Source organism: Salvia miltiorrhiza, chromosome 8 (assembly GCF_028751815.1).
Source record: "Salvia miltiorrhiza cultivar Shanhuang (shh) chromosome 8, IMPLAD_Smil_shh, whole genome shotgun sequence".
Lineage (NCBI taxonomy): Eukaryota > Viridiplantae > Streptophyta > Magnoliopsida > Lamiales > Lamiaceae > Salvia > Salvia miltiorrhiza.
Window position 1 is genome coordinate 20,067,020 of NC_080394.1, and position 24,708 is coordinate 20,091,727.

Genomic DNA, 24,708 nt, shown 5'->3' on the forward strand with positions numbered 1-24,708 from the left:
TTATACTATTGAAATGGCATGACAATTTACATTTATTATGTATGTATATGATTTTCGGCATATGTCTACTGAGTACTTTGTACTCAGCCCTGCATGTATTTCTAAATGTGCAGGTTGAGCAGTGATGAGTGATGATGGGGTGTCGTGCGGAGCTTTGTCATATTTACTAAATAAACTCTTGGCGATACATGTCTTCATACATGTATCACGTTCTATTTCCGCTGCGAACACTCAGTTATGATGCATATTATCCTATTATGTTGGATTGTCAAATCAAGTTATTGTATAAACACTTAAATCGGATACTCTTGACCGATTACTCGCTCTTATCTATTTATGTGTGTTTTTTTTCTCATATGATGTCTCAATCTTAGTTCAATTCCTTTATTATTATTTATCACCCCTTTTCTGTCCCCTCTCCTAATTTCCCTTCCCTAGTCACGGTTTCCCGGCTTACCTATCCTTAGTTAAGTCCGGTCGTGACAGTACCCATATAGGTGTGTGTGTGTATTGGGGGGGGGGGGAGTATTTTTTGGTACCGACACTTGTTCACATGCAACCGGGTGGCTATATTCCTGAATTTTGGTAATATTGAAATGTTAACCTAATGGGAGCACTTTATATGAGCATTGTAGATATTTTACTTAGATTGGCGTTATCTTTTATTTTATATATTTATTTTAATTTTAATAATTAATAATTATTATTGAAATTATTAATTTCATAAATTACATAAAAAATAAAGTTTAATTTATTCTTTTTATTAATTATTTGAAGTTAATTATAGGAAAAATGAACAAGTCGAAATTCTATTTTTATGTAGTTTATATAATTACTAAATTCAATATTTACTTAGAGCATCCGCATTGGGTTTATTTGATAGCCTACTTGATAGCTTATTTGATAGGAGGGGACCACATTGAGTAAGGAGGCCACATTGGGGTTACTTGATCGCTTACTTGATTTCTTTAGTTTTGATTTTTATGCTTTTCATTTGAATTTAATTGCTCAAATTTAAATAACACAATTTAATTAAAATTGAAATTGCATTAATTTAAAAATCCTAAAAATTACAAAAAAAAAAAAATCTATCCAACCTCTCCACGAATTCGGGTGGAGGCTCTGAGCTTTGCGACGCCTTCTCTTTCCCCTTCGCCGCCTTGTTTCCCATTGACCGGGAAGATGAGATCTCCTCGCCTGACGTCGATGTGGTGAATTCGCCTGTCTCCGTTGTCTTCTTTCTTTTCGAGTAATGCACGTCTCCCTCGAGGTACATCGACTTGAACTTGTGGTTGTTCTGAAGAATTTTTCACGCGTTCCAATAGTTGAACGCGCTCTTAGTTGGGCTCCTACCTTTGAAGAGGATTTGGGCTTTGTCCCGGAGCATCTCATCCGAATGGCCGGAAGGCCACCGAGTGCGCGTCTCTGTCCAAATTGCCTCCCACAGCCGCACATCCGCGCTCACTCGGACCCAATGCCCTTGAATTTGGCGGGGTTTGAGGTTGGCGCCGATGAGGGGGTTGACACGGGCGAGAATCCGTTCCCAATACGCCTCCCCCTTTTAATCGGTCCCACGGATGGAGTCGTTAGTCTCATCCGTCCAAATTTGGACGATGAGGTCCGTCTCCTAGAGGGTGTAGGTATGACGGATAGTCCTTCATTCCTTCTCCAGCGTCGGCTTGTCATGCTTGATCTTGTAGGCGATTTCCTTCCTCCGGCTGCCTTTCTTCGATTTGGTAGCACTATGGGCCGCCGGTGACTCCTCCCTGCCGGTTGGAGGGTCATCCCCCAAGTTACATCCCGTAAAATCGGGATGATAGTCGCCAGAGAGATCGGGGCACCAATTTGGATTATATATGTTTAGATTGTGTGGATCCATGGAGATTGTAGAGAGAGGAAGAAGATTGAAGATGGTGAAGAGGAGATGGAAGTGGAAGAATAATGAAGATGGTGGAAATGGAAGAGGAAGAAAGGGGAATTTAAAGAAAAGAAAAAAAGAAAAAAAAAAGAAAAAAAAATTGAAAAATGTCAAATGGTCAAATGGACCGATTTTCAAAAAAAAAATTTGAAAAATGCCAAAAAGCACCGATTTTCAAATTTGAAATTTATTTATTATTTTTTTTAATGAGGGCGCGTGTAGAACACGCGCCAATTTTAAGGAGAGATCGGGTATACTTGACAGCTCGAGTATCCCTCGAGTAGGGCTAGCTTGCAACGCCCTATTTGAGAAGCCCCATCAAGTAGGGCGATGCAGATGCTCTTATGAGTTATTAAAACCAAAACAAATATATGAAACAAAAGAAAAAAAAACATTAATATGAACTTAAACATGAGTAGTATTTACGTAAGATATGCAACATTGCTCTTTGGATATATACGTTTATATTATTTATTATCTTGAAAAAAACTAATTACATTGCAATTCGGCTTGCCGAAGCTAGCCCTGATATTTCTACTGTCTATATCTATATATATATATATATATATATATATATATATATATATATATATGGAGGAGCGCTGTAATGAGACCCCCTATTTTTAGTGAGATCTTAGATACGATTTCGTACATTTATTTTACCAATTCCATGACTGATAATATTGTACCTAAAGGGCGAATGTTTTCCTCAAGGTTCGAATCTTGGAGGGAGCGAAATATTTTAAATTTCATTATTCATCAGTATATATTGCCTTGTTTATCAGTATATATGTCTTATTCATTATCAATTTTTTAAATTTCATTATTCATCAATATATACTGCTTTGTTCATCAATATATATGTCTCATTCATTCAAAACTAAGGGTCTCAGTGTCTCACATAAAATAAGGAAATAAAATTTGTTTCGTTCAACATTCAGTTGGAATGTTGGGTAAATGGCAGAAAATATTTGCTTACAATTTTAGAAACCAACAGATCAACTATCTGAGAGAGATTCCCAATTAGTTATTGAATTGTAAACACATAAATAGATATAGCATGTAACGGTGGTTTTATATATAATAATTCCTATCAATCGGTGGAAAATTGAATGAGGTGGTTAAACTATATGAGTCAGTTTTATATACATTTATAATTTTTATTTTCCCACGATTTTGTCGACATTTTTTGTATATTTCACCCTATCCATAATATTTTAGATTAATTTTGTTTGAAGTCATCTCAGAGCTACGGGCTTGGGTCATTTCTATTCAATCATCTGTTTCATCGTTTTTCATTTTAGTCTCTTTATTTTATAATTATTTTTATAAAAACAAAAACTGTTATAGTATATAATAACTCTAAATCACTAAAAATAAAAAATAAAAAATCAATTTATATATATATCCTGATTTTGAATTAATTAATTCAAATAAATATAAACTCTAATTGGATGAGTGAACCTTTGTTAATTATCTTCAAATCATATTAGTGTTAATGGGTAAAAATGCCGTATTTATAACTTCTAATTAAAAATGCTCATTTTTATAAAAAACTTGATGCTAATGTCCAAATTAAAGTAAATGGTTGAAATTGTTCTTGAATGTTGATAGCTTTACATTATTTTTATGTAACGTCTAACACTTTTTTGACACAAACATAATTGTATAAACAAATTGTAAGAAAAAAATAACTTGCTGTGGGAAAAGTAGGCTGCCGCTCGGATGACAATCTACTTCTTCGACCGACAAACTACTTTTTCTTATAGTAAATTAAAATTTTCAATCGAAAAAGTAGCTTGTGGGTCGGGAAAGTGGGTTGCCGCCCGGGTGATAACCTCACTAAGTAGACGGCAACCTACTTTTCCGATATAAAATTATTTTTGTCTTGTAAGTACATTGATTAAGATATTAAGAGTAATTTAGTCAATTTAGGCATAAATACAATAATTTTATAAAAGTGGACATTTTTCATTATAATTTAATAAAAATAGATATTTTTAATTAATTTTTACTCATTAAGTGGGCATTTTTTATTTTTACTCCAGCGCTCCCCACTTTTGCTCAAAATGATGCTTATAATTCAGCTGCTTATACAATTTGAGGATTTGCCTTAAAATTTAGGATTGAGAAATTTTTAGTAGTAAATTAGGGATATACTAGAGATATATGTAGACATTTAGGAATTAAAGAATTTTAATTAATTAATTAGTTGAGGAAGGACTTCAACTTGAATACTTTAGTATTTTCTTTTTTTAATTGAATTTCAAGAATAAAAGAACTAATACATTGACCCATATATTTATTCAACAATGATAGTTAAATTGGGGTTTCTGATCATATAAAGTGGGGAAAATTATAGAGAAAAAAAATTGAAAATTGAATGTTCTTAATTGGGACATAATTGAGCAAAATTTACCAAAAAGCATAAGTGCCATTTAGAAAAATCAAGAATATATTTTGTTGAATTTCTTTTGATTTCATTAGTGCACTTCTTAAAAGTTATCAAAAGCCAAAATAATACTCTTAAATTTAATCACGATCTACGTACGCGTCGGATGAAGGATTATTACTTATGTGTTTACTAGTAAGTAATAATTAAATTTTAATAGTATTGTAGTTGGCATAGACTTGTATATTTGTAATCAACTTTAGAGGTGAATAAAGACATTAGGAACTAGCAAGTAGACCAAATTCTCAACAGGTAAACCAAATTATCGAAATGATTGACCATTGTCAGTAGAAGTGTAGAAGTAATTTTTTCGGATTACATTAGTATCAAATATACTTAAATTTTCAGCAAATAGACTTTAACATGCACATCAAATTCTTAAACCTAGTGAATGGACAAAATAGGGACTTTGAACCAAACTAATAGGGAAAAGCTGAACGAGTAAATCAAATTTTGAACAAGTCGACCCTAGTGGATGGACAAAATGCCGATAAGATATAGATATATAGATTTCACCTTACAATTCTTGCGTACAAGAAATTCTATAGAAGAAAGACCTCAAGTCCAAAGAAACATCTAAACAGATCAAATTTCAATATGTATGTAAATAAACGAAGTCCACGGTTCAAACTTCACCGTCCCCGCTCTTTCAAATTTAATTAGGAAAAAAAAATGTATGTACATATATTACAATCACTTTTTATATGATAATAATTTTTATGAGTCCATACATAAAACTATCTATTCTTATATAACAAAATAACAAGTATCCTCTAAGGTATATATAAAAAAACTTACTATAATCAATTTTTGTGTAAGATTACATAATTACCCTTATTTTATTCTTTTACCAATCTCTCTCTCTCTCTCTCTCTCTCCATGAACCGATTTAATCGCCAACTTGAGTTATTTCTCTAATCGGTTATTAAGCAGGCGCTTTGCCTCCCATACCAACGACAATGTCATCATTGACCTAACCGCTGATAGCTTCGACGCGAGATCGAACGCCGCCACGATCTCGAAAATCGACAGTGAAAGTTTCAGATAGTCTGGATCGAATCTGAAGGAGAATCTGTAGGTGCAGTCGAATAAAAATCTCTAGAAAACATCTTGTAGATCGAGATGAATCTAGCCAGCTGTGAAACACATTTGTGTGCAATGTTATGCATATTTATGTTTATATATATATATATATATATATATATACACACACACACACACACACACACACACATACATATTTGTGTTCAATTAAAGGCATAACTAAGGCGGCAAGCGGTGAGTAGCGGCGAGAGGTATATGACGGGTCACCTAGTGTAAACTGTGTAATGCATATTTGTGTGCAACGTTATGTGTATTTGTATTCAATTATATTATATGCATAATTAAAGCGGCCACCAAGTGAATTTTTTTTTTATTTTTTTAATATCTAAAATTTATATTTCTATTTTACCCCTCCATTTATTTTGACTTAAAAGACCTTTGCCACATGTCGCGTTCTTAACGTGCCACATGTACACAATGTGTGGTCCAAATTTGATATTATATACTTCTTCCATCCCGGCTATCTTGATTCATATTCCTTTTTTATTCGTCCCAACTATCTCGATACGGTTCCTTATATGGTAAAAGTTTTTTTCTTTTATTCACATTTTCACTTTTTCACCTACCACACTTCACGTACTAAATACTAATTTCTTAAATTACGTGCTCAAAGGTTTTTTTTTAGAATAGTCGGAACGGATGGAGTACTAATGAGGACAATGAATAAGACATATATACTGATGAATAACGAAATTTAAAAAATTGGTAATGAATAAGACATATAAACTGATGAACAAGGCAGTATATACCGATGTACAATGCAGTATATATTGATAAATAACGAAATTTAAAATATTTTGCTCCCTCCAGGATTCGAACCCTGAAAAAAAAAATTCTCCATCTAGATACAATATCAGCCATAGGATTGATGAAATAAACGCACGAGATTGTGTCTCAGGTCTCACTAAAAATATGGGGTCTCATTGGAGCGCTCCCATATATATATATATATATATATATATATATATATATATATATATATATATAGGGGCGCGCTCCAGTGAGACCCTCTATTTTTCGTGTAACATGAGTACAATGAATAAGACATATAATATTAATGAACAAAACGTATATCTAATGAATAAGATGTATATACTGATGAAAACTAAAATTTAAAAAATTCGTAATGAATAAGACATATATACTGATGAACAGGGCCGTATATACTGATAAACAATGCAGTATATACCGATGAATAACAAAATTTAAAATATTCTGCTCCCTCCAGGATTCGAACCCTGTGAAAAGAAATCACCCTCCAGATACAATATCAGTCATAGGATTGATAAAATAAACGCACCAGATCGTGCCCTAGATCTCACTAAAATTAGGGGGTCTCATTGGAGCGGCCCCCTATATATATGGGGTGGGCTAGAATAAAAACACTCTTAAGTGTATAAAATATAAACGTTTCTTAATGTACGAATTTTATGTAGAACACGTATAAATTTATCCAACAGAGTTACGAATTGCGAAAAATAAATTTTTGTTACCTTTGGGATTCGAACTCAGGACCATGAATTCTTCCAACAGGGTTACGAATCAACCGTAGATCTTAGTGAAAATTACATTTTTCCTGAGAATGTGAGAATCATTATAATTAATGCATTCATTATTAAAATTAGCATGTCCCCTATTGAAATTTAGGGTTAAGTATCAAATAAGCCCCTATCATAGTGACCCTTATCACGTTTAGATCCCTATAGTCGAAGTTGGGCTAACTAAACCCTCAAAGTGCTTAATTTTTAACAATCGGGCCCTCCGCCCTAACGGATGTTTAACATCGTTAAGATTTTTTTTTATTTCGCCAAAGTCGCTGGAAACTCGCCTGAAAATACACCTCTCATTTTCTCTCTCATCTCACGAAACAGCAACTTGCCGCCGACAATAAGAACCGCCACCACACTCCTCTGACATCTGGTGACCAAGTCACGACCGCCTCCTTCGGCTCGGGGCTCCTCTCATCCTCTCCTTCCCCCACTCTTCTCTTTCCCCTCGCTCAAAACAAATAGCCAAGATCCGTCCAGCCAGCCGTCGTCCCACGCATCAACGGTTCCTTGCTCGGTGGCGGCGAAGGTTCCACCACCTCCCCTGCTTCGATTATCCGGCAGAGGCCGTCGCCTCCGGCGACCACTCGAAGGCCACAGCCCCTAAGCCATCTCTGAAAAGCCTTGGATCTCCAGGCTGCAATTGTCGCGCCCCTTCTTGACAGAAATAGGAATGGCTCCATTCTCTCTATTCGACGGAGGGAGTAAGACGACAGAGAGAGATATCTCTCATTCTTCTTCTTCTTCTTTCGAACTAGACAGAGAAACAAAAACACAATCGACCCAGCCACTAATCGCCAGAAATGATAGACACCAATCGCCGCCTGAGAGCCCTAAGCCCCGAATCACAGCCTCCGCTGCCCCCTTTCACCGTTCTCTTCTCCCTAGCTCAGCCCCCTCTCAAACAAGCCATAATAGATTCGCACTGACACCACCTCTTCCCCTTTGCCTATCCGGCGAAGGGCGTCACCTCTGACCACCGCTCACCCATCGGCCGCACCCTTAAGTCGCGCCTGAAAAATCCTAGGCGCACCAAGCACCGCCAACCTTCCCTCCTTCCAGCGAAGCTAAAACCTGGACCGCGCCGTCCGATTGTGAGGTGGCGAAATGGAAAGGATCGCCGTTCCCTGCTTGACGGAAAAAATGAGACGAGAAAGAAAGAGTGAGATGGGAAAGAAAAATGGTGAAATTAAAAAAAAAAATCTTAACGGTGTTAAACAGCCGTTAGGGCGGAGGGCCTGATTGTTAAAAATCAGGCATTTTGAGGGTTTAGTTGGTCCAACTTCGACTATAGGAATCTAAACGTGATAAGGGCCACTATGATTGGGGCTTATTTGATACTTAACCCTAAAATTTATGATAAATATATCATTTTACTGAATGGATACATCACCTAAATTCAAATCCCCCAACTCATAAAAATGAATTCCCAACATGTAACCCTAGCTAGCATTAGAAAATTAGTGAGAATAGTACGTCGGGTAAGGGTAAGTAAAACATTATGTTTTTGTGTTGGTGACTATTTTGACACTTTTCTAATTCGAATCAACCACTTACTAAGACTTGTTAGTTGTTATTATATACATTATCTTTCTAATACAGTATAGAAAAACGATATAATATCGAGGTATTGGTATTGCTATAAAGCCTGGGTGTGAAGCCCAAAAAGCAATCGGACCATTTGATTCCGATAAAATATAAGTTCTACACGTGCCAATCATCTTCTACAGGAAAACTTCATTTATTTCTAATATGGCCTTTTAATTTGTAGTATTTTCTTTTTTTTTTTCGAATTAGATGGCTTTTAGTTTTAGTGAAGTTAGATGTAACACAAATTGCCCGGTTTCGAATGCTTTGATTGACGTGTAGAATTGGATCGGCTTGTGGTATCTATATTTGATATTCTAATCGAGCAGGGAAGTCTTCACAAAAGAATAAACATGTATTGTTGATGTATATCAATAAAGAATTTCATATTCATGGTTGTGCAATTAATTAATTATAATTTATAATAATTTACTAAACAGAGGATACATTAATTATGATATATGGCGGACATATTAGGCAAACAAATTGTGGTAAAACATTAAACATTAATGAATTTGGAGGCAAAGAAGAGGCCATCTCCCCTGTCAAGCACGGTTGTTGGGGTATATGATTTCATCACAAAAATAATTCAAACAAATTAATTGGGTGGTCACCAAACTCAAATTGCACCTTCAAAAATTATTCTTTTACTCGCAAAATTGAATATCCTCGTTAGCCCTCAAATCCTCCTCACCAAATCATTAATGGCAATATGGCATCTTCTCCAAATAATGTGAATTCAATAATACCAAGCAATCACTAAGCCACAAGCTTCCCCTCCTACTCCCAACCTTTATTATATTCTCTTCATTATCGGTTTCTTTTTATTTTTCGCATTATATCTACTGTTTGTGGATTCTGATTGTCTCTTCCAACACCAGACATTGTGATTTGTTGTTGTTACTGCATTTTATTCCTGTAATTTTGGCAGCGGCAGAATCTGATTTCTTGAGTGAAAAGGGTTTGGATTGCTGTTTGTATAGTGTTATTTATTCTTCTCTAGTCTTCGTTTTGGTTTTTGGAATTGGGACCATCTCTCACCTTCTCCGATTATTCTGTGTAGAGATTTCCCCGACGCCCATTTTTTTAATAGATATATGAGTTTGTTTAAAACACATTTGCATCAATTGCCCCAATTTCTATCTTCCTTTTCACTCTTGACGACTTAATTCTTTCCTCCCCTTTAAAGCAAAGTTGATTCCATCTTTTCCTCTTTTCATCTCTTCTTGCTTTTCGTTTCTGGGTTTCTGCGCTCTTTTTTTTTTTTTCGCTTTCAGAGATCCAATTAAGATAAAAATGGGGTTTTCGAGAAATAGTTGCATCGACGTTACGGAGCCTCCGCATGTAAAGACTCAAGCTTTATGTGGCGCCGGCGGTGGTGATCAAGCGTTGTGTGAGAGCTCCGAATTCGACGATTACGAGGTGAAGTTCAAGTCTTTGCTGTACAAGATGTTCTGGGATTTCGGTTTGGGCTGCGTTATCCCCCGCCGCCAGCGGCGGAGCTCCGGCAAGAATGAGGAGAAGGGTGGGCGGAGTTTGGACCACAACAAGGCCTGGTTGCTGGCGGAGTCCGGCGGCTGCGCGGCGGAGGAGCCGCACTCGGTCCACTCCTCTTTTAGGTTCAGCTTGTGCTCTCAGGTTGAGCTGGAGTCCATGACTGTAAATAGAAGCAATACTGCCACTGTTTTAATGGTGAATTTGGACAGCGGTTTGTTGACAGATTCTAAATCACAAGATTTGAAATGGAGAAGAATTGAGTCTTTGGAGAGAAGCATTTCCCCCGTGGCCCATTCTCTGATTAGGTTCAGCTACTCTGATATCCTCTCTGCCACCAGAAATTTCTCCAAAGGTAATGAGATGGTTTCTTTTCAATATTTCTGAAATTTAATGTTGATATGAATGGAGTTTTGACGATTCAAATGGAATGTGTTTGTGTTGAGCAGGTAGAGTTTTGGGGAGAGGGGCGTTGAGCTGTGTGTTCAGAGGGAGAGTGGGATTTATGAGGAGTGCTGTGGCGATCAAGAGGCTGGATAGGGACGATAAGGAATCTTCCAAGGCGTTCTGCAGGGAATTGATGATTGCTAGCTCTTTGCATAACCCTCACATTGTTCCACTAGTGGGGTTCTGTATTGATGCTGAGATGGGCTTGTTTTTGGTGTACAAGTACGTCTCCGGTGGAAGCTTGGAGCGATTCTTGCACGGTATTATTTTGTTTTTTAGTCTTGGAATGGTGCCTCTTTCAATCTGTTTTAAGTGATTCGAGATGTGTTGTTTCCAACTGCAGACAAGAAGAGGGGTGTGAAGGGTGGTTCGGCTCTTCCATGGCCGGTTAGGTACAAGGTCGCGGTGGGGATTGCTGAGGCAATCGACTACTTGCATAATGGAACAGAAAGATGTGTTGTTCATAGGGATATAAAGCCCTCAAACATCCTTGTTTCGTCGAGGAAGACTCCCAAAGTAAGGGACAAAAGCCTTGTTTTCTTGAGTTTGTGAACTCTGTTTTAACTTGTTTTCGTAGTGTTAAACTTTCTTCTCAATGATTTTGTCAGTTGTGTGACTTTGGCTTGGCAACGTGGACTTCTGCGCCTTCAGTACCATTCCTTTGCAAAACCGTTAAAGGAACATTTGGGTATGAATCTTCGTAGTTTATGTGAAAGAAACACATACTAATGTTATGTTTCTTGATTTTGAGTTTTTTGCATTGTTCAGGTACTTGGCTCCCGAATACTTCCAGCACGGGAAAGTGTCGGATAAAACTGATGTCTATGCCTTTGGCGTCGTGCTCTTGGAACTCATTACTGGAAGGAAGCCAATTGAGTCTAGCCGAGGACTGGGAGAAGAGAATCTGGTTTTGTGGGTAGGCCTCGACTTTAGCTTCTGTCTTCTTTTCGCGCTTGTTGAATCTTGATTATGTTTCATGCTGGTGTGAAAGGGAGATCGAGGCCATTTTCGTTAATTTATCAATATATATCTCCATCAAAGATTGCACATGCTCACATATTTGGCTGTCTGTTGTCAGTGAACAGATCACTCTACCATTTTGTCACACATGCATCATGATGTTGAATGCATGTGTTTGTTCTTGCAAATCTTGATCCATCCTAAAGTATTGAGTTTTTAATGATTTGTTGATTGACATAGATATTAATTTATCACATGACAATGATGTAATTTAATATCCCACTTCTCCATCACAGGCAAAGCCCCTATTGCAGCAAGGAGGTGTAGAAAAACTGCTAGATCCACGGCTAGGGCTCACGCCCAAGGGCATGAGCCAAGTAACGCGGATGGCACGAGCCGCGGCCGCTTGCATAAACAACGAGTCAAGGAGGCCGGAGATGGGAGAGATCGTCACTATATTGAAAGGAAAAGAATCCAGAAGCAAGGCTCTCAACAATGGTGTGACCGAATCTCACCCGGAGTTGCTGCAGACAAAGAGTGAAATGAAAAATCATTTTGCGTTGGCCATGCTCGGAGTCGAGTTCGACGAGGACGATAGCCTTTATCGCCGGTGATACGCCGTCTCACATTGCCTTTTTTCATTTTAGGCAGTTTGAAGATAAACTTAGGGTTAGGTCCAACAAGTTTGATTTTTGTATAGAAAGCCAATTTAAGTTTATAGGAAGTGGCTTTGACTATTGTTGTTTGGACTTTTGTGGTGTCGTATTTTTTGCATGCTACATTTGGTGAGAAACATGGGCTGTAATAGATAACCAACTCTTTATTCGCACAACGGGTATATAAGCCATGAAGGAATAAAACAAGCCTGCATTTGATACTAAACCAAACAACACACTATATATATAGGTAATAAAAAGAAGAATCTAATCTAATAGTGACATGAATTGAATCTAGTTTAGAGGAAAATAAACAAGTTAGAATATCTTGGCAACATCCTTGACTAGTCCCCTATTTGCACGAGCGAAATTGGTGAACTCTTCGTAGGATATGAAGCCATCGCCATCGGAGTCGATCTCAGCCATCATGTTCTTGACTTCATCGGGGGTGACGCAGCCGAGCGTCTTGAGGGCGTCGCCGAGCTCGTTGGCCGAGATCTGGCCGTCGCCGTTGGCATCGAAATGCTTGAAGAGCCGCTCCCGGTCGGCTACGTCCTGTGGATCATCGGCCATATCTTGTTTTTTGCTAAATTTTTCTCACTTGGGGAATTTGGATACGAATGTGAAAGCATTGGGTTAATATGATGAGGTTGTTTGGTTGGAGCATAAGGCCATCCTTGTTAGTAGGGCTGGATTTACTATATATGTATCTGGTCATCCACATTTGCCGCTCTAGCTCCCAAACTAGTCATTTTCAATTTCTCATTTAGGTCAGCAAAAACCCACATCAATCAAACCCATTAGACTAAAAGACTAATTAAGCTGAGAACCTAATCCAAATAAGGGATTGTGAATCTTTAGATAACATAATTTTGTATAAATATCTATTCCAAAAGAAAAAGAATGTTTATAGCACTTATTCAGGAAACATGCACCCTCAATTTACAATACATATTCTAGAGTAGAATAAATTTAAGAGTAATATGAAGATGTGCTAACTTTGACTGAGAACTGCCATGTGATCCCCATAATTTATGATAGGGAATAATATGTGAAAACAGTAACATATTCAAGGCATGTTTCTGAATATAGAGAACATTTTGGAGCCATCTTTGAGATTGAAATCCTGTGTGTCCCCACTTATGTAATCTAGTAACAATGAGTATACGATTGTTTCATATGAATATAGTCAAGGTTCCAGCCGGAATATATTGACACTAATAATGGGCTAAAATTACTCCCCCCTCTGCGCAATTATATATAAACTAGTATTTCATCTGTGCATGTTGTTTCCATATTTAATTAATCACACTAGAAATCCACTTTGAGCAATGCACATATTCTAAATTGTAGTAACAAATTCGATATATTCATGTCGTCATACGTTGGAAGAGAATATGTGCATTTAAATAGATAATATAAAGTGAAATGTATAATAAATTAGAGAGTACACCGAAAAGAAAGAATCTATCTATCTATGATGGAGAATAATAAATATCGTGATGTTTTATTTATTAATTTATTTTAATTATTAGAGCTTTTATTCGCTTATATCTTTTGCTTCAGTTTATGCCACGGCTTGACCTGTTTAGTTAGTCTATATATAAGAAATTTCATTGTGTTTATCATATTTGAACTAATATGCCCTCTCGTATGATGCATGGCTACAATAGCATTTTATAATTTTTAAAATTTTAAATTAGAGTATAAAAATATCAAAATGTCATTATTCATGAGTGATTTAGATTATTTGGTAACAAAAATATTTATGTTAATTTAAATATTACTAGTATTTAATTTAAAATAGTGTATAATAATAATATTTTAACTTAATAAGTATAATATTAAATTTAATGAGTATTGTATAATAATAATAATAATAATAATAATAATAATAATAATAATAATAATAATAATAATAATAATAATAATTAAATTTATAGATTGTAAAGAAAATAATTTAAGATCATTTTGAGCTTAAGGTATAAACTAAGAACCTTGCACTTAACATATATAGAAATTGCACTTCATGGTAATAAATTGCCTTATGATTATGCTACCTTTGAAATTTGAACCCAATACCACTAAAGTGAAGACACTTTATATGTCAAGTGTAGTTATTTTATAGGTTAAGTGCAATAAGTTTGTATAATTTGTACGTTAAAAAATATTTTTATTTGATCCAATATATATAGAAATGGTATGTTACATACTTTATGTGAGCACTGTTCACGTTTAACCCTAGTTAGAGTTATCTTTTTTATTTTATGTAATTATTTCAATTTTAATACTTTATAAATTGTTATCGAGATCATTAACTTTATAAATTACATAAAAGTCAAAGTCCGATTTGTCCTTATTCCCTTTAGCTTCAAATAATTAATATATGAATAATTTTTATATAAATTATGAAATTAATGATCTCTATAATAATTTATGAAGTATTAGAATAAAAATAAATGTATAAAATAAAAAAGATAACACTAACGAGTATTAAACATGAGCGATGCTCACATAAGATATGTAGCATAATATTTCTCTCTCTATATACTAGCGTTTAACCCGTCGAAATTCGACGGGAATTATTTTATGTTATTATTTATAATTATTTTATGTTATTTTTATTATTATATCATATGAAATAATTTATATATAAATTATTTGTTTAATTAATTTGATACGATCAAATTAAATTAGTAGTACAATATTTGAAATAATATTAAATATAGGTTGTGATAATAGAAATACATTTTTATATAAATATTCATTTGATGAAGTTTATAAAAAAAATTGATGTGGGATTGAAGATTTTAGAAGAAAAAAATATGTAAAATTGAAGTATGATATGATGTACGATTAATGTGTCACATCTCCTGTTAATCGTATATCGATAATATTTACTCCATCCGTCCCTCAAACAGTTTCCTCTTTTTTCTATTTTGGTTCGTCCCCAAAGCATCTTCCTAACCTTTTTGAAAATAATTTCACTAATTATTACTTTTACAATTTCACTTTTTGTGGGACTCGTTCTCCACTTTTACTATTATCACTCTTATAATTTCACTTTTTGTGGGACCTATTCTCCACTTATCAAATACATAACTAACTTTTATTAAAATCTGTGGCATCCTCTCTTAGGAAGATGTTTGGGGGACGAAGGGAGTATTTAGTTTGTACAAATTCTTTGAATTTGACGGATAAGAAATAATTTAGTTAAACATATATCATCTGAGTATCATCTCATATGGACATAATAAGACCAGATAATCATTTGAAGCTCTAAAGACCACATATGACATTTGAACGTCAAAATTCTGAAAATCATATTCTCTGGAGTTTGAAATACCACACCTGACTTTTGAGTACTCCCTCCGTCCGCCAAAATTATGTAAAATTGCTTGGGCACGGGATTTAATAAAATTGGTGATGATTTTGATGTAGTGGAGAAATGGTCCCACCACTTTATGAGATGTGTGGTTGAGATTGAATTTTGAGTGGGTTTTTTGTAAATAAAGAGTGTTAGTAAGGATAAAATATTAAAGAGGATGGTGGGACCATTGCCATAAAAGGAAAGTGACATAATCTTGGCGGACGCCAAATATAGTAATTTTTACATAATCTTGGCGGACGGAGGGAGTATCATTTTGTATGGAGCTTGAAGATTATAACTTACTTGTGAGTATCATTTTGTCTAGAGTTTGTGAAACTATAATTAAGTTATGAGAATAATCTCGTTTGGCGCTTGACATGTCGTCTCTGACTTTTGAGCACCCTCTCGTGTGGAACTTGAAAAATCACAACTTAGTTTTGAGCATCATCTTGTCTGAAATTTAAAATGCCATAACTGAGTTTTGAGCATTATCTTGTCTGAAGTTTGAAATATCAAAACTGATTTGTGAGCATCATCTCGTCTAGAGTTTGAAATATCATAATTGAGTCTTCGTAATCTCGTCTGTTACTTATGAGCATCATCTCTAAAACTTGAAAGACGAAAATTGAGTTATGAGCATAATCTCGTCTCAAACTTTAAACAACATCGTCAAATTTGAAATCATATTCAATCATCTATAATGATCAACTCTCTAGTAAATGGAATTCTAACAGCTTAAATAATACTCCCTCCGTCCGCTAAGATTATGTAAAATTGTTTGGGCACAAGATTTAATAAAATTGATGATGATTTTGATATAGTGGAGAAATGGTCCCACCACTTTATAAGATGTGTGGTTGAGATTGAATTTAGGGTGTGATTTTTTGTAAATAAAGAGTGTTAATTAGTAAGGATAAAATATTAAAAATGATGGTGGGACCATTGCCTTAAAAGGAAAGTGACATAATCTTGGTGGACGCCCAATATAGTAATTTTTAAATAATCTTGGCGAACGGAGGGAGTAGTAATAATTAAAATTTTAAATACTCCCTCCGTCCATAAAATAGATATATATACAAAAATATATATAAATAAATAGATATGCACACAATACATAGATAATTAGTCATTTAAATTAGTAAATTAAAACTATCTGCATATATGTGTAATATGTGTATATATATATATATATATATATATATATATTTATATATAGTTAATTGTTTAAGTAATTACATCTATATATAAAAATATTATATATATATATATATATATATATATTAATTTGTGAGTATGAAGTGATAAACTTAAACTAATATTATATAATAAAATAATACAAACATAATTTTTTTTAGATATGGAAATTGATTAAATATTTAGAAAAAAAAAATAAGAATGAATGAAAATTGAGGAAAATTAAAGTGGTTTATTTTGCTATTATATATAAATAGATATTGATTCAAATTCAATGTCTCTTTATCAAATTATTTATTTTAATAGATCATTAATAACATTTATAATCAAAAACTGAAATTTTATATATCCTGTTTTTGTTTTTATCGACCCTAACAATCAATCATTAAGTAATAAATCTGATGAAATCAAATGCTAAAAATAATTATGTTCCAAATATATGTCTTTCCTGTACCACCATATCCATATAGAAATCAAAATCCTCCTTCACTTTTATCAACCGCCGTCATTATTGTTTCATAAAACTTTATTTGTTCTTCTGTCAAAGAGGGATATAGGTTAGCGTGCTCTTGTTTCATTTCTTCTATGTTGTAAGACATCTCTTCTAATATCTGTAGATTTTCTGAATTAGATATGACAGTTTCATTTGGTAACGGCATGCCAGGAAAATTGACTAAACTGATGGAATTAGCAATAAGCAACTAATCTGTCAACTGCAAATCTGTTTAATAAAAGTCATTAGAGCAATGTAATATCTAAATCAAAACTATAAACTATAAATCTTAGATAAATTGATGCCAAGTCAATATATGGCTCCAATAGTTAGTATTTAATGATATACAACCAAATATTAATAAGATCATATTATGTTTAGTTCAAAATATTAATATTTTTTTTTCTTATTTTGTTTATGAAACTGTCATTACGTACTATTATTTTGGGTATTAAACTTTTTTATTAGTACATGTAATGGACAGAATCCGTGCAACCCGAAATTATGCGGCCCAACGGGCCGGCCCAATGAAGCGAGTCCATACGTGAGTCAATAGTTGTTGGATGCCTAGGGAAAATAGGAAGACATGAAAGGTCGTTTCCGGGGTAGTCGGAACCGTAAGGGTTTCAAAGAATATTCTGGAAACCCTAGTCGCCACCCTACGAGCCCATAACCTATATATACACCAGCCCATTGAACATAATTGGGCACGGACAATCATTCATTCCCACTCTTGCACTCGCACACGATCTCTCATTCCCGATCTCCCCGCTCTTCCGTTCCGCCTCCACGCTTACAACTTTCTAGGGTTCCGATCGCTCGGCTAGCCCCGCTAGCCCGGATATCCGTCGTCCCTTTTTCCACACCGCTCATTAGCTTTCATTCAACTTCCGGGACACCCCGATCTTCCGGATACATCACTTGTTACTGTCTTCTTTTTACCATTTATTTATTTCGTTACGTTACTTACGCTTAATACTTCCATCAGTTTACTGACTTGAGCGTCGGAGGCCCTTCCATCGACACCCCCACCGGTGCTCTTCGGAGGGCTCTAACGTTGCTTGTGGTTTCAGGTTGCTAGTGCCCGTCAATTCAGACGTGACTGACGTCACTTCCGTAATTGTTGGATTCACCCCCTACAGTACAATAGATTAATGTTCTTTGAAATTGATGCTTAAATTTTTATTTTGATGAGTAATATATTGATTCAATTCAATGTCTCTCTATCAAATTATATATTTTAATAGATCATTAGTAACATTTATAATCAAAAAATGAAATTTTATACATCCTATTTTTGTTTTTATCGACCCTAACAATCAATCATTAAGTAATAAATCTGATGAAACCAAATGCTAAAAGTAATTATGTTATCATTTGTAGGATAATAATTCGTCCCTCACTAATATCCATTACATCAATTTCATTAAACAAATTAGATCGAAAAATCTTCAAGTTGATCACTAAAATCCTTTTTCTTTCTAATTTTTACTATATAATGTATTTTCTAAATTCGGTTATATCCCAAGGTGGGTTATATCACGTCAAGTTATTTTTAGTTTATATAATGCAAACAGAGATGAGTAGATGATAGGTTCGAATAATTTTGGATGAGAATAGTTCTAATTGAATTTTATTAATGGTTATTTAATAAAATTAAGAGATATGGAAAATTGTTGGAAACGTTGATTAAAAATTTAGAAAAAAATAAGAATGAATGAGAATTGAGGAAAATTAGAATAAAGTGATTATACGATGCCACGTAGGATATAATTTATTTTGCTTTTATATATATAGATTATATAATGTGGAATAAATAATTTAATAGTTATGGGATCTTGATTGTTGTTCAAGTTTCCATAGTCCTACTACAACAAAAGCAAAAGCAAAAGTAATGATGACGAAGAAGATTACCATGTCAAACTTGTATGCCACGTAAGAACGAAAAAAAAAATCTTGTATATATATTGAGTTATAAATAAGTCAAGCTAAGAGTAATCATTTGAGCTCGTTTAATGAACCAAATTCAAGCTTAATTATGTCTGACCCTTAAGCTAATGACCAAGCTAATTGTCAGATTTGTGTTATACTACTACATTAGATCATTAGCTAACAATTTATTTAGTACTCCCTCCTTCTCATTCCAATAGGCTCATTTTTCTTTTTGAAATATCCCACTCTAATAGGCTCATTTTCCTTTTTAGGTAAAAAAATTATACTTAATTGGTGTTGACCACACCACTTTACTACCACTTTCCTACTAAAAAGTAAGTTTTCTTAATCTCCGTGCCCAAAAGAAGTGAGCCTATTGGAATGGGACGGAGGGAGTATTTGACTAAACTTATCTGTAAAGAGTTTATAAGCTTTAATAATTTATAAGATATTTTAAGAGCTCATGAGATATAATTTTTAAGAATTTATAAGTTGTCAAAATATTTCGATATTGAGTTTATAAGTTAGAGAGAATTTTTTTTAGATAGAAAATCAAAGAGAGGTGATTTTGAAAGGGTATATAATGAAATAACAAATTATAATTAAATAAGTAAAATCATTGATGCATATAAGAATATGAAAAAATAAGTTAAGGTATGAAGTTATTTTTTGAAGAGCTCATAAGCCTTGAAGCTTAATTTTTAAAGCTTATAAGGTGAAGAACTTATTTTGCCAAACACTTTAAAAGAACTATATAAGCTCACCCAAACACCCTTTTATACTAAATCTCAAAATAACTAATTTCAGACACTAACATACTAAAAATTAAATTGGTTAACCTGCTCCCATGCACATAATTCAATGATATGCATATATGAAACAAACTACATACAAAATATAGGCTGTCAGGAACTCAACTCCAAACGGCCAATTCTATCCTAGATTACATCCATGAAAAATAACAACCAAACAAGTCTGTCTACACGGGCAAAGAGCGATACCTTGGAGAGGAGTCGGGATTCGGTGGAGAATCGGAAATCTATGCTACTGGCTTAAGCAAGGTGTTGAGCACCGTCTCTCTCGTGGGCAGAGCAGGAATAGCACCTCTTTCCATCACGGTCAAGGCTCCACAAGCATTAGCGAATCTCAGTGCATCTCTCAGTCGATCCTCATTCTGTGAATGGGTTGTAGCAGTGGTTATCTTTGCATACAGGTTTTAGAAAAGCCAATAGAAAGAGACAAAGTAATGCTTCTCATTAACAAATCAAGACTCGATTAACAAGGGAATGTGAATGACCTCCCTCCAACTTGTCTCAAAGTAGATAAAGAGACTTGCTCGAGTTTTTCGAATTGCCTTTCTAGAGGCTTCTTATATTCAAAGTAAATGATCAGCAAACCGTCACTACCCTATCAAGGCAAGAACATCTGAAGACACACGCATGCTGCAGAGAATGATGAGATTTATGAAGAACTAATACAGATAGGTGGTAGCATTATTACCTGAAGCAACGAGGTGTCAAGAGCTAGCTGTGAAAGGATTCCAGCAACAAAAGCATCCCCGGCACCTGTTGTATCTACAGCTTCCGCTTTCAGACCCTTCACCCTCCCACTAAACTCCTGCCAATGGAATACCACACAGTATTAGACACATCGCCACTCCAAGTAAATAAATGAAGAAACAGCATAACTTGCGTTCTGATATTTAGCAGTGAAGCACGCATTCTCCATAATCATCTTCTGCTAGATTTATCATTTTGTAAGGGTTTGGTAATTACAGAAGATAAAAAGGACCTCATGTAGTAAGAGCTCAATGACTTAAAAAATAATCTAATTTCTAAAGGTTAACCTTATTCATGTTAAGGAAAATATAGAAACCAATGGTCAAAACAGAACTGTGCTTGATTATTTTTGCAGACCACCGTCCAAAAAATAAGATCTTATCTATATGAACCAATAAGAGATCCTTAATAGTTGTAAATCATTGCACTGTTGGGCAAAATGGAGTTGAACTACAAAGTTAGCCAGAATAGAAACTTACTATAAATAGTGAATCAAGTGTAACATTAGCTTAAACAATCTTATCTGTACGAACCAATAAGAGATCCTTAATAATACCCAAATAAAAAGATATCACGCTTGAACTAAGAGACTAATTACACCATTCACTGTAGTTTGACGTTAACTTGTAAAGACAGCATACCTTGGTATAATATCGGCAGCCTCCTGGACCTTCAGTTACGAGGAGTAACTTCAGATTTTCATGGTACAGTTTACGAACTACATTGTCATCATATGGATCTTCTCCTTGTGTCAGAAAGCATATCTCCTCCTCACTGATCTGATGTTCTCCGTCATCCATAACATAAGAGTTAGAATTCATTAGAGCTATGTGCAACGAGTAGGACCAACGAGTACCTTAATAATATCCGCTGTATCCCATATACTAAGAATGCCTTCTCTAGCACTCTCTGCAGATGGCCACAACGGAAGCCTTAAATTTGGATCGTATGACAAGATCACACCGGCATCCTTTGCAGCCTTCATAGCAGCTATGTGGGCTGATTTGCAAGGTTCTGTAATCAAGCTTATAGAACCATAGTGGAAAATTTTGGCCTGAACGGCATTAATAATAAATGAAAAGATCAGATCATTTGTTCGTCTAAGATCATAAATCCACTGGATCTTCAGCAATATTACTTAAATGAAATAATTGATACTCCTGTTTTACATTTTAAATGCACAATGAATTGGTAAAAAGTGACACAGTTGTTACCTTTCTAATCATCTCGAAGTCAAGTTCGGCCTCCTGGAGCAACATATCCGCACTGGGGTTGCGATAAAACATGAACTCGCGTTCCCCATCTTTCCTGAGAGTTACAAAAGCTAGAGCAGTACGAGCACCGGGATCAAACCTCATTCCTTCGTTATTCACATTATTCTCCTTTAGAATATTCGCAAGCATGTAGCCAAACTCATCTTCTCCCACCTGAGCAGAAACCAAACGAATCAGTTCTCTTCAAACATTTTCAGCAGCACTTCTACAACAATTTCCTCGTTTCTTACTAACTGCAAGCTGAATCACCATAATGAGTGATGACTTATCAAATCTAGCAACATGAAGCAAGTTTATCACAAATACCTTGCCTATGAATGCTGATGCACCGCCAAGTCGAGCAATCCCAACAGCCACATTAGCAGGTGCACCTCCAGGAGCTTTCTTAAAAGCCGGTGCTTCAGCCAAAGAGAGTCCACTTGTGGTTGGCACAAAATCGATAAGCATTTCCCCGAAGCAAACCACAAGAGACGACTCCTCCGTTTCTAACGGGCCATTACCACTTTCTACTGCTTTCCCTATGAACCAAGTAATTAGACTAAGCAAATTGTCAAACCAATCAATCAACAAAGAAGCAATTCCCTTTCTTAGTGCAAAGAGATGAGCAATCCATGCCAAGACATTCTAACTGTGCAAAAACACATCAAAAGACCCCTTTAGTTTTCACATTCTTTGCTAAATCCCAAAACTAATCCACATTTTCTCCACGCAACCACACAAAAAATCACAAGCGATTACAATAATAAGGTCATCTAATGGAGTAGTGAATTAGAAAGCTTCATCTCATATAATAAGACATTGATTCTAAAGACAAAAAATCACCAACTCACTTTGCAATTTGCATATCATAGTAAAGCAAGTTTAGCTAATTAAAATCACTAAGTAGCTAATAACTATGTATACAGCAATAACACCAGAAGCTGATGAACGAGGAGGCGATTCTCACCTTGAATTCTGAATCTTGGAAGCGAAACCGAAGAGGGCGAAGAGAATCTTGATGATTTGACACTGCATTGCCTGAGGAAAGAAGCTTGATGGTTCAACGAGACACAGCAGAAGCTCACGGCAGCACTATGCAGAGCCATTTATCTCAGTTACTACAGAATTGGGAGGAAATTAAAAGAAAAGAGAAGTAAATTCAGTGATTCACTGTGAATTCTCAGCTCCTAGAAGTTGAGGGCCCGATTAATTCTTTTTTTCTTTTCCTTTTTGGGCGTTAGAATTTATGGATTAAAGCAAGGGGACGCGGCAAGACAACCTTGGATTAATCGAAGTAGAAAGAATTCTTAAACAGTTTCCTCCAAAACAAATAAGTACTCCATAAATTTGGAGATAATTTTACTGACCCCCAATTTTTATTTTATTTTTTCTTAAAAGAAAAGAAAATTAAGAAGAGCAATAATGGTTGGGATAGTTAGTGGCTGAGTTAAGGGAACGTCTGCGAAGAGAGAGAGAGTGGTTGTTTTGTTATGCTGACGGGGACTGTTAACTGAATGTAGCAGCTGCAAGTGTCAGCCAATTAAACTCCGCATGCTATAGCCGTTAAGATGAAGACTTCGTTGATCTTCCCATCAACTAAGCTGTACGCGAATGACAATTTTTTTCAATCTTGATGGAAGAAGTTCAAGAATATTAAATGTGGCGTATATATCTCTGGGACACATTTGGTAAAGGAGTTGATCTCCTATGAGATCGAGTGTATAGGTGAGACAGTTCTAATCCCCCGATCAAAGGGTGGGGGTTGTGAGAGGAGGGTGCGGGGCAGGCATAGGGCGGGGGCGGATGGGGGCAGAGGGCGGCGCGGGTGCTAGGGAGGGTGTAGGGCAGGTCTAGGCAGAGCAGCGGGGGCACGGGCGTGAGCACCGCGCTAAAGGGTGCGGTGTACTTATTTTGGTCAAATAATTATTATTGTAAGAAAAATTACGGGTTAAATACAAAACAAAACCTCAAGATTGTCCCCTCTTGCGGAAAAATAACCCTATGGCAACATTCATCGCATTTAACATCATAGGGTATCGATTAGTATGCAAATTCGTCTGGAGGTGCAATGGACGTTACATTCTGTCCATCTTTTTTTAATCTCTAAGGCCCACCTAACATTTAAAAGTGGGAGAATTCTCTTCCCATTTCACAACCTTCATCAACAACATATAAGCCCTTCATGTCCTTCTCTTAGGCTCCTATACAATGTCCGAAAATCAGTCGCCGAAGAAGATAACATTGGTAATGTTGAGGTATATGGATGGATGTGGGCTTCTCTGCTACTTCAACATGCTTGTTTGCCAGTTCACATTATGTTTCTGGTGGAGTTTCATGTTGAATGGGCAAGCATAGTCCCTTGAACTGTCTTTGTTGCCTTCGATCCCCGATTCAAAGTCAAATTGATTGTGGTTGGCCTTAGCTAGGTACATCTTTATTTGTGGTTGTTTTCTTAATTCTTGTTGTTGGGGTATCATTATGTGTACTCAAGAGACTTAAGAATATGAATGTAGTTAAATCTTGGGAGCTCGATCTAGGGCCACATAGATTCTCGTATAAGAAGCTCAAGAATGCAAGTAGGGGTTTTAGAGATAAAGGGTTCTTGGATTTGGTGGTTTTGGTAGAGTTTATAAATGGACATTGCCTAATTCTAACACACAAGTTGCAGTTAGGCAGATTAACCATGAATCTAATAGGGTTTGCAATAGTTTGTGACAGAGGTCGCGATCATTGGCTGCCTTA

At 35.4% G+C, this 24,708-nt stretch overlaps 3 protein-coding genes across 4 annotated transcripts; 1 reads left to right on the forward strand and 2 right to left on the reverse strand.

Moving 5' to 3' along the window:
* Positions 1–9,136: 9,136 nt before the first annotated feature.
* LOC131001743 (probable serine/threonine-protein kinase PBL7) lies at positions 9,137–12,391 on the forward strand. The gene is made up of 6 exons (XM_057928308.1): positions 9,137–10,457; positions 10,552–10,809; positions 10,893–11,065; positions 11,158–11,237; positions 11,318–11,465; positions 11,806–12,391. Exons 1-6 carry the CDS (start codon positions 9,905–9,907, stop codon positions 12,121–12,123), a joined length of 1,530 nt encoding a protein of 509 aa, XP_057784291.1. The 5' UTR covers positions 9,137–9,904; the 3' UTR covers positions 12,124–12,391.
* On the reverse strand, positions 12,310–12,803 carry LOC131001744 (polcalcin Ole e 3-like). The gene has a single exon (XM_057928309.1). It carries the CDS (start codon positions 12,736–12,738, stop codon positions 12,484–12,486), a length of 255 nt encoding a protein of 84 aa, XP_057784292.1. The 5' UTR covers positions 12,739–12,803; the 3' UTR covers positions 12,310–12,483.
* Positions 12,804–19,955: 7,152 nt separating this feature from the next.
* On the reverse strand, positions 19,956–23,438 carry LOC131001745 (probable fructokinase-6, chloroplastic). Of its 2 annotated transcripts, none has more exons than XM_057928310.1 (7): positions 22,934–23,438; positions 22,294–22,505; positions 21,928–22,140; positions 21,570–21,767; positions 21,355–21,492; positions 20,655–20,771; positions 19,956–20,328 (listed from the first exon to the last, which is right to left on the reverse strand). In XM_057928310.1, exons 1-7 carry the CDS (start codon positions 23,070–23,072, stop codon positions 20,194–20,196), a joined length of 1,152 nt encoding a protein of 383 aa, XP_057784293.1. In that variant the 5' UTR covers positions 23,073–23,438; the 3' UTR covers positions 19,956–20,193. The 2 variants fall into 2 exon arrangements, with proteins under 2 accessions (XP_057784293.1, XP_057784294.1); XM_057928311.1 differs by having other exon boundaries at positions 22,294–22,525; positions 22,934–23,424.
* Between the last annotated feature and the right edge of the window lie 1,270 nt (positions 23,439–24,708).

What these genes read in the sequence shown, in the direction of transcription:
- LOC131001743 (XM_057928308.1), top strand. Translation starts at nt 9,905, where the DNA reads ATGGGGTTTTCGAGAAATAGTTGCATCGACGTTACGGAGCCTCCGCAT. An exon ending in CACCAGAAATTTCTCCAAAG is followed by an intron (nt 10,458 to 10,551) that starts GTAATGAGATGG and finishes TGTGTTGAGCAG; the next exon opens with GTAGAGTTTTGGGGAGAGGG. An exon ending in CGTCGAGGAAGACTCCCAAA is followed by an intron (nt 11,066 to 11,157) that starts GTAAGGGACAAA and finishes TGATTTTGTCAG; the next exon opens with TTGTGTGACTTTGGCTTGGC.
- LOC131001744 (XM_057928309.1), bottom strand. Translation starts at nt 12,738, where the DNA reads ATGGCCGATGATCCACAGGACGTAGCCGACCGGGAGCGGCTCTTCAAG.
- LOC131001745 (XM_057928310.1), bottom strand. Translation starts at nt 23,072, where the DNA reads ATGGCTCTGCATAGTGCTGCCGTGAGCTTCTGCTGTGTCTCGTTGAAC. An exon ending in TCCAAGATTCAGAATTCAAG is followed by an intron (nt 22,506 to 22,933) that starts GTGAGAATCGCC and finishes CTTGGTTCATAG; the next exon opens with GGAAAGCAGTAGAAAGTGGT. An exon ending in ACTTCGAGATGATTAGAAAG is followed by an intron (nt 21,768 to 21,927) that starts GTAACAACTGTG and finishes AATGCCGTTCAG; the next exon opens with GCCAAAATTTTCCACTATGG.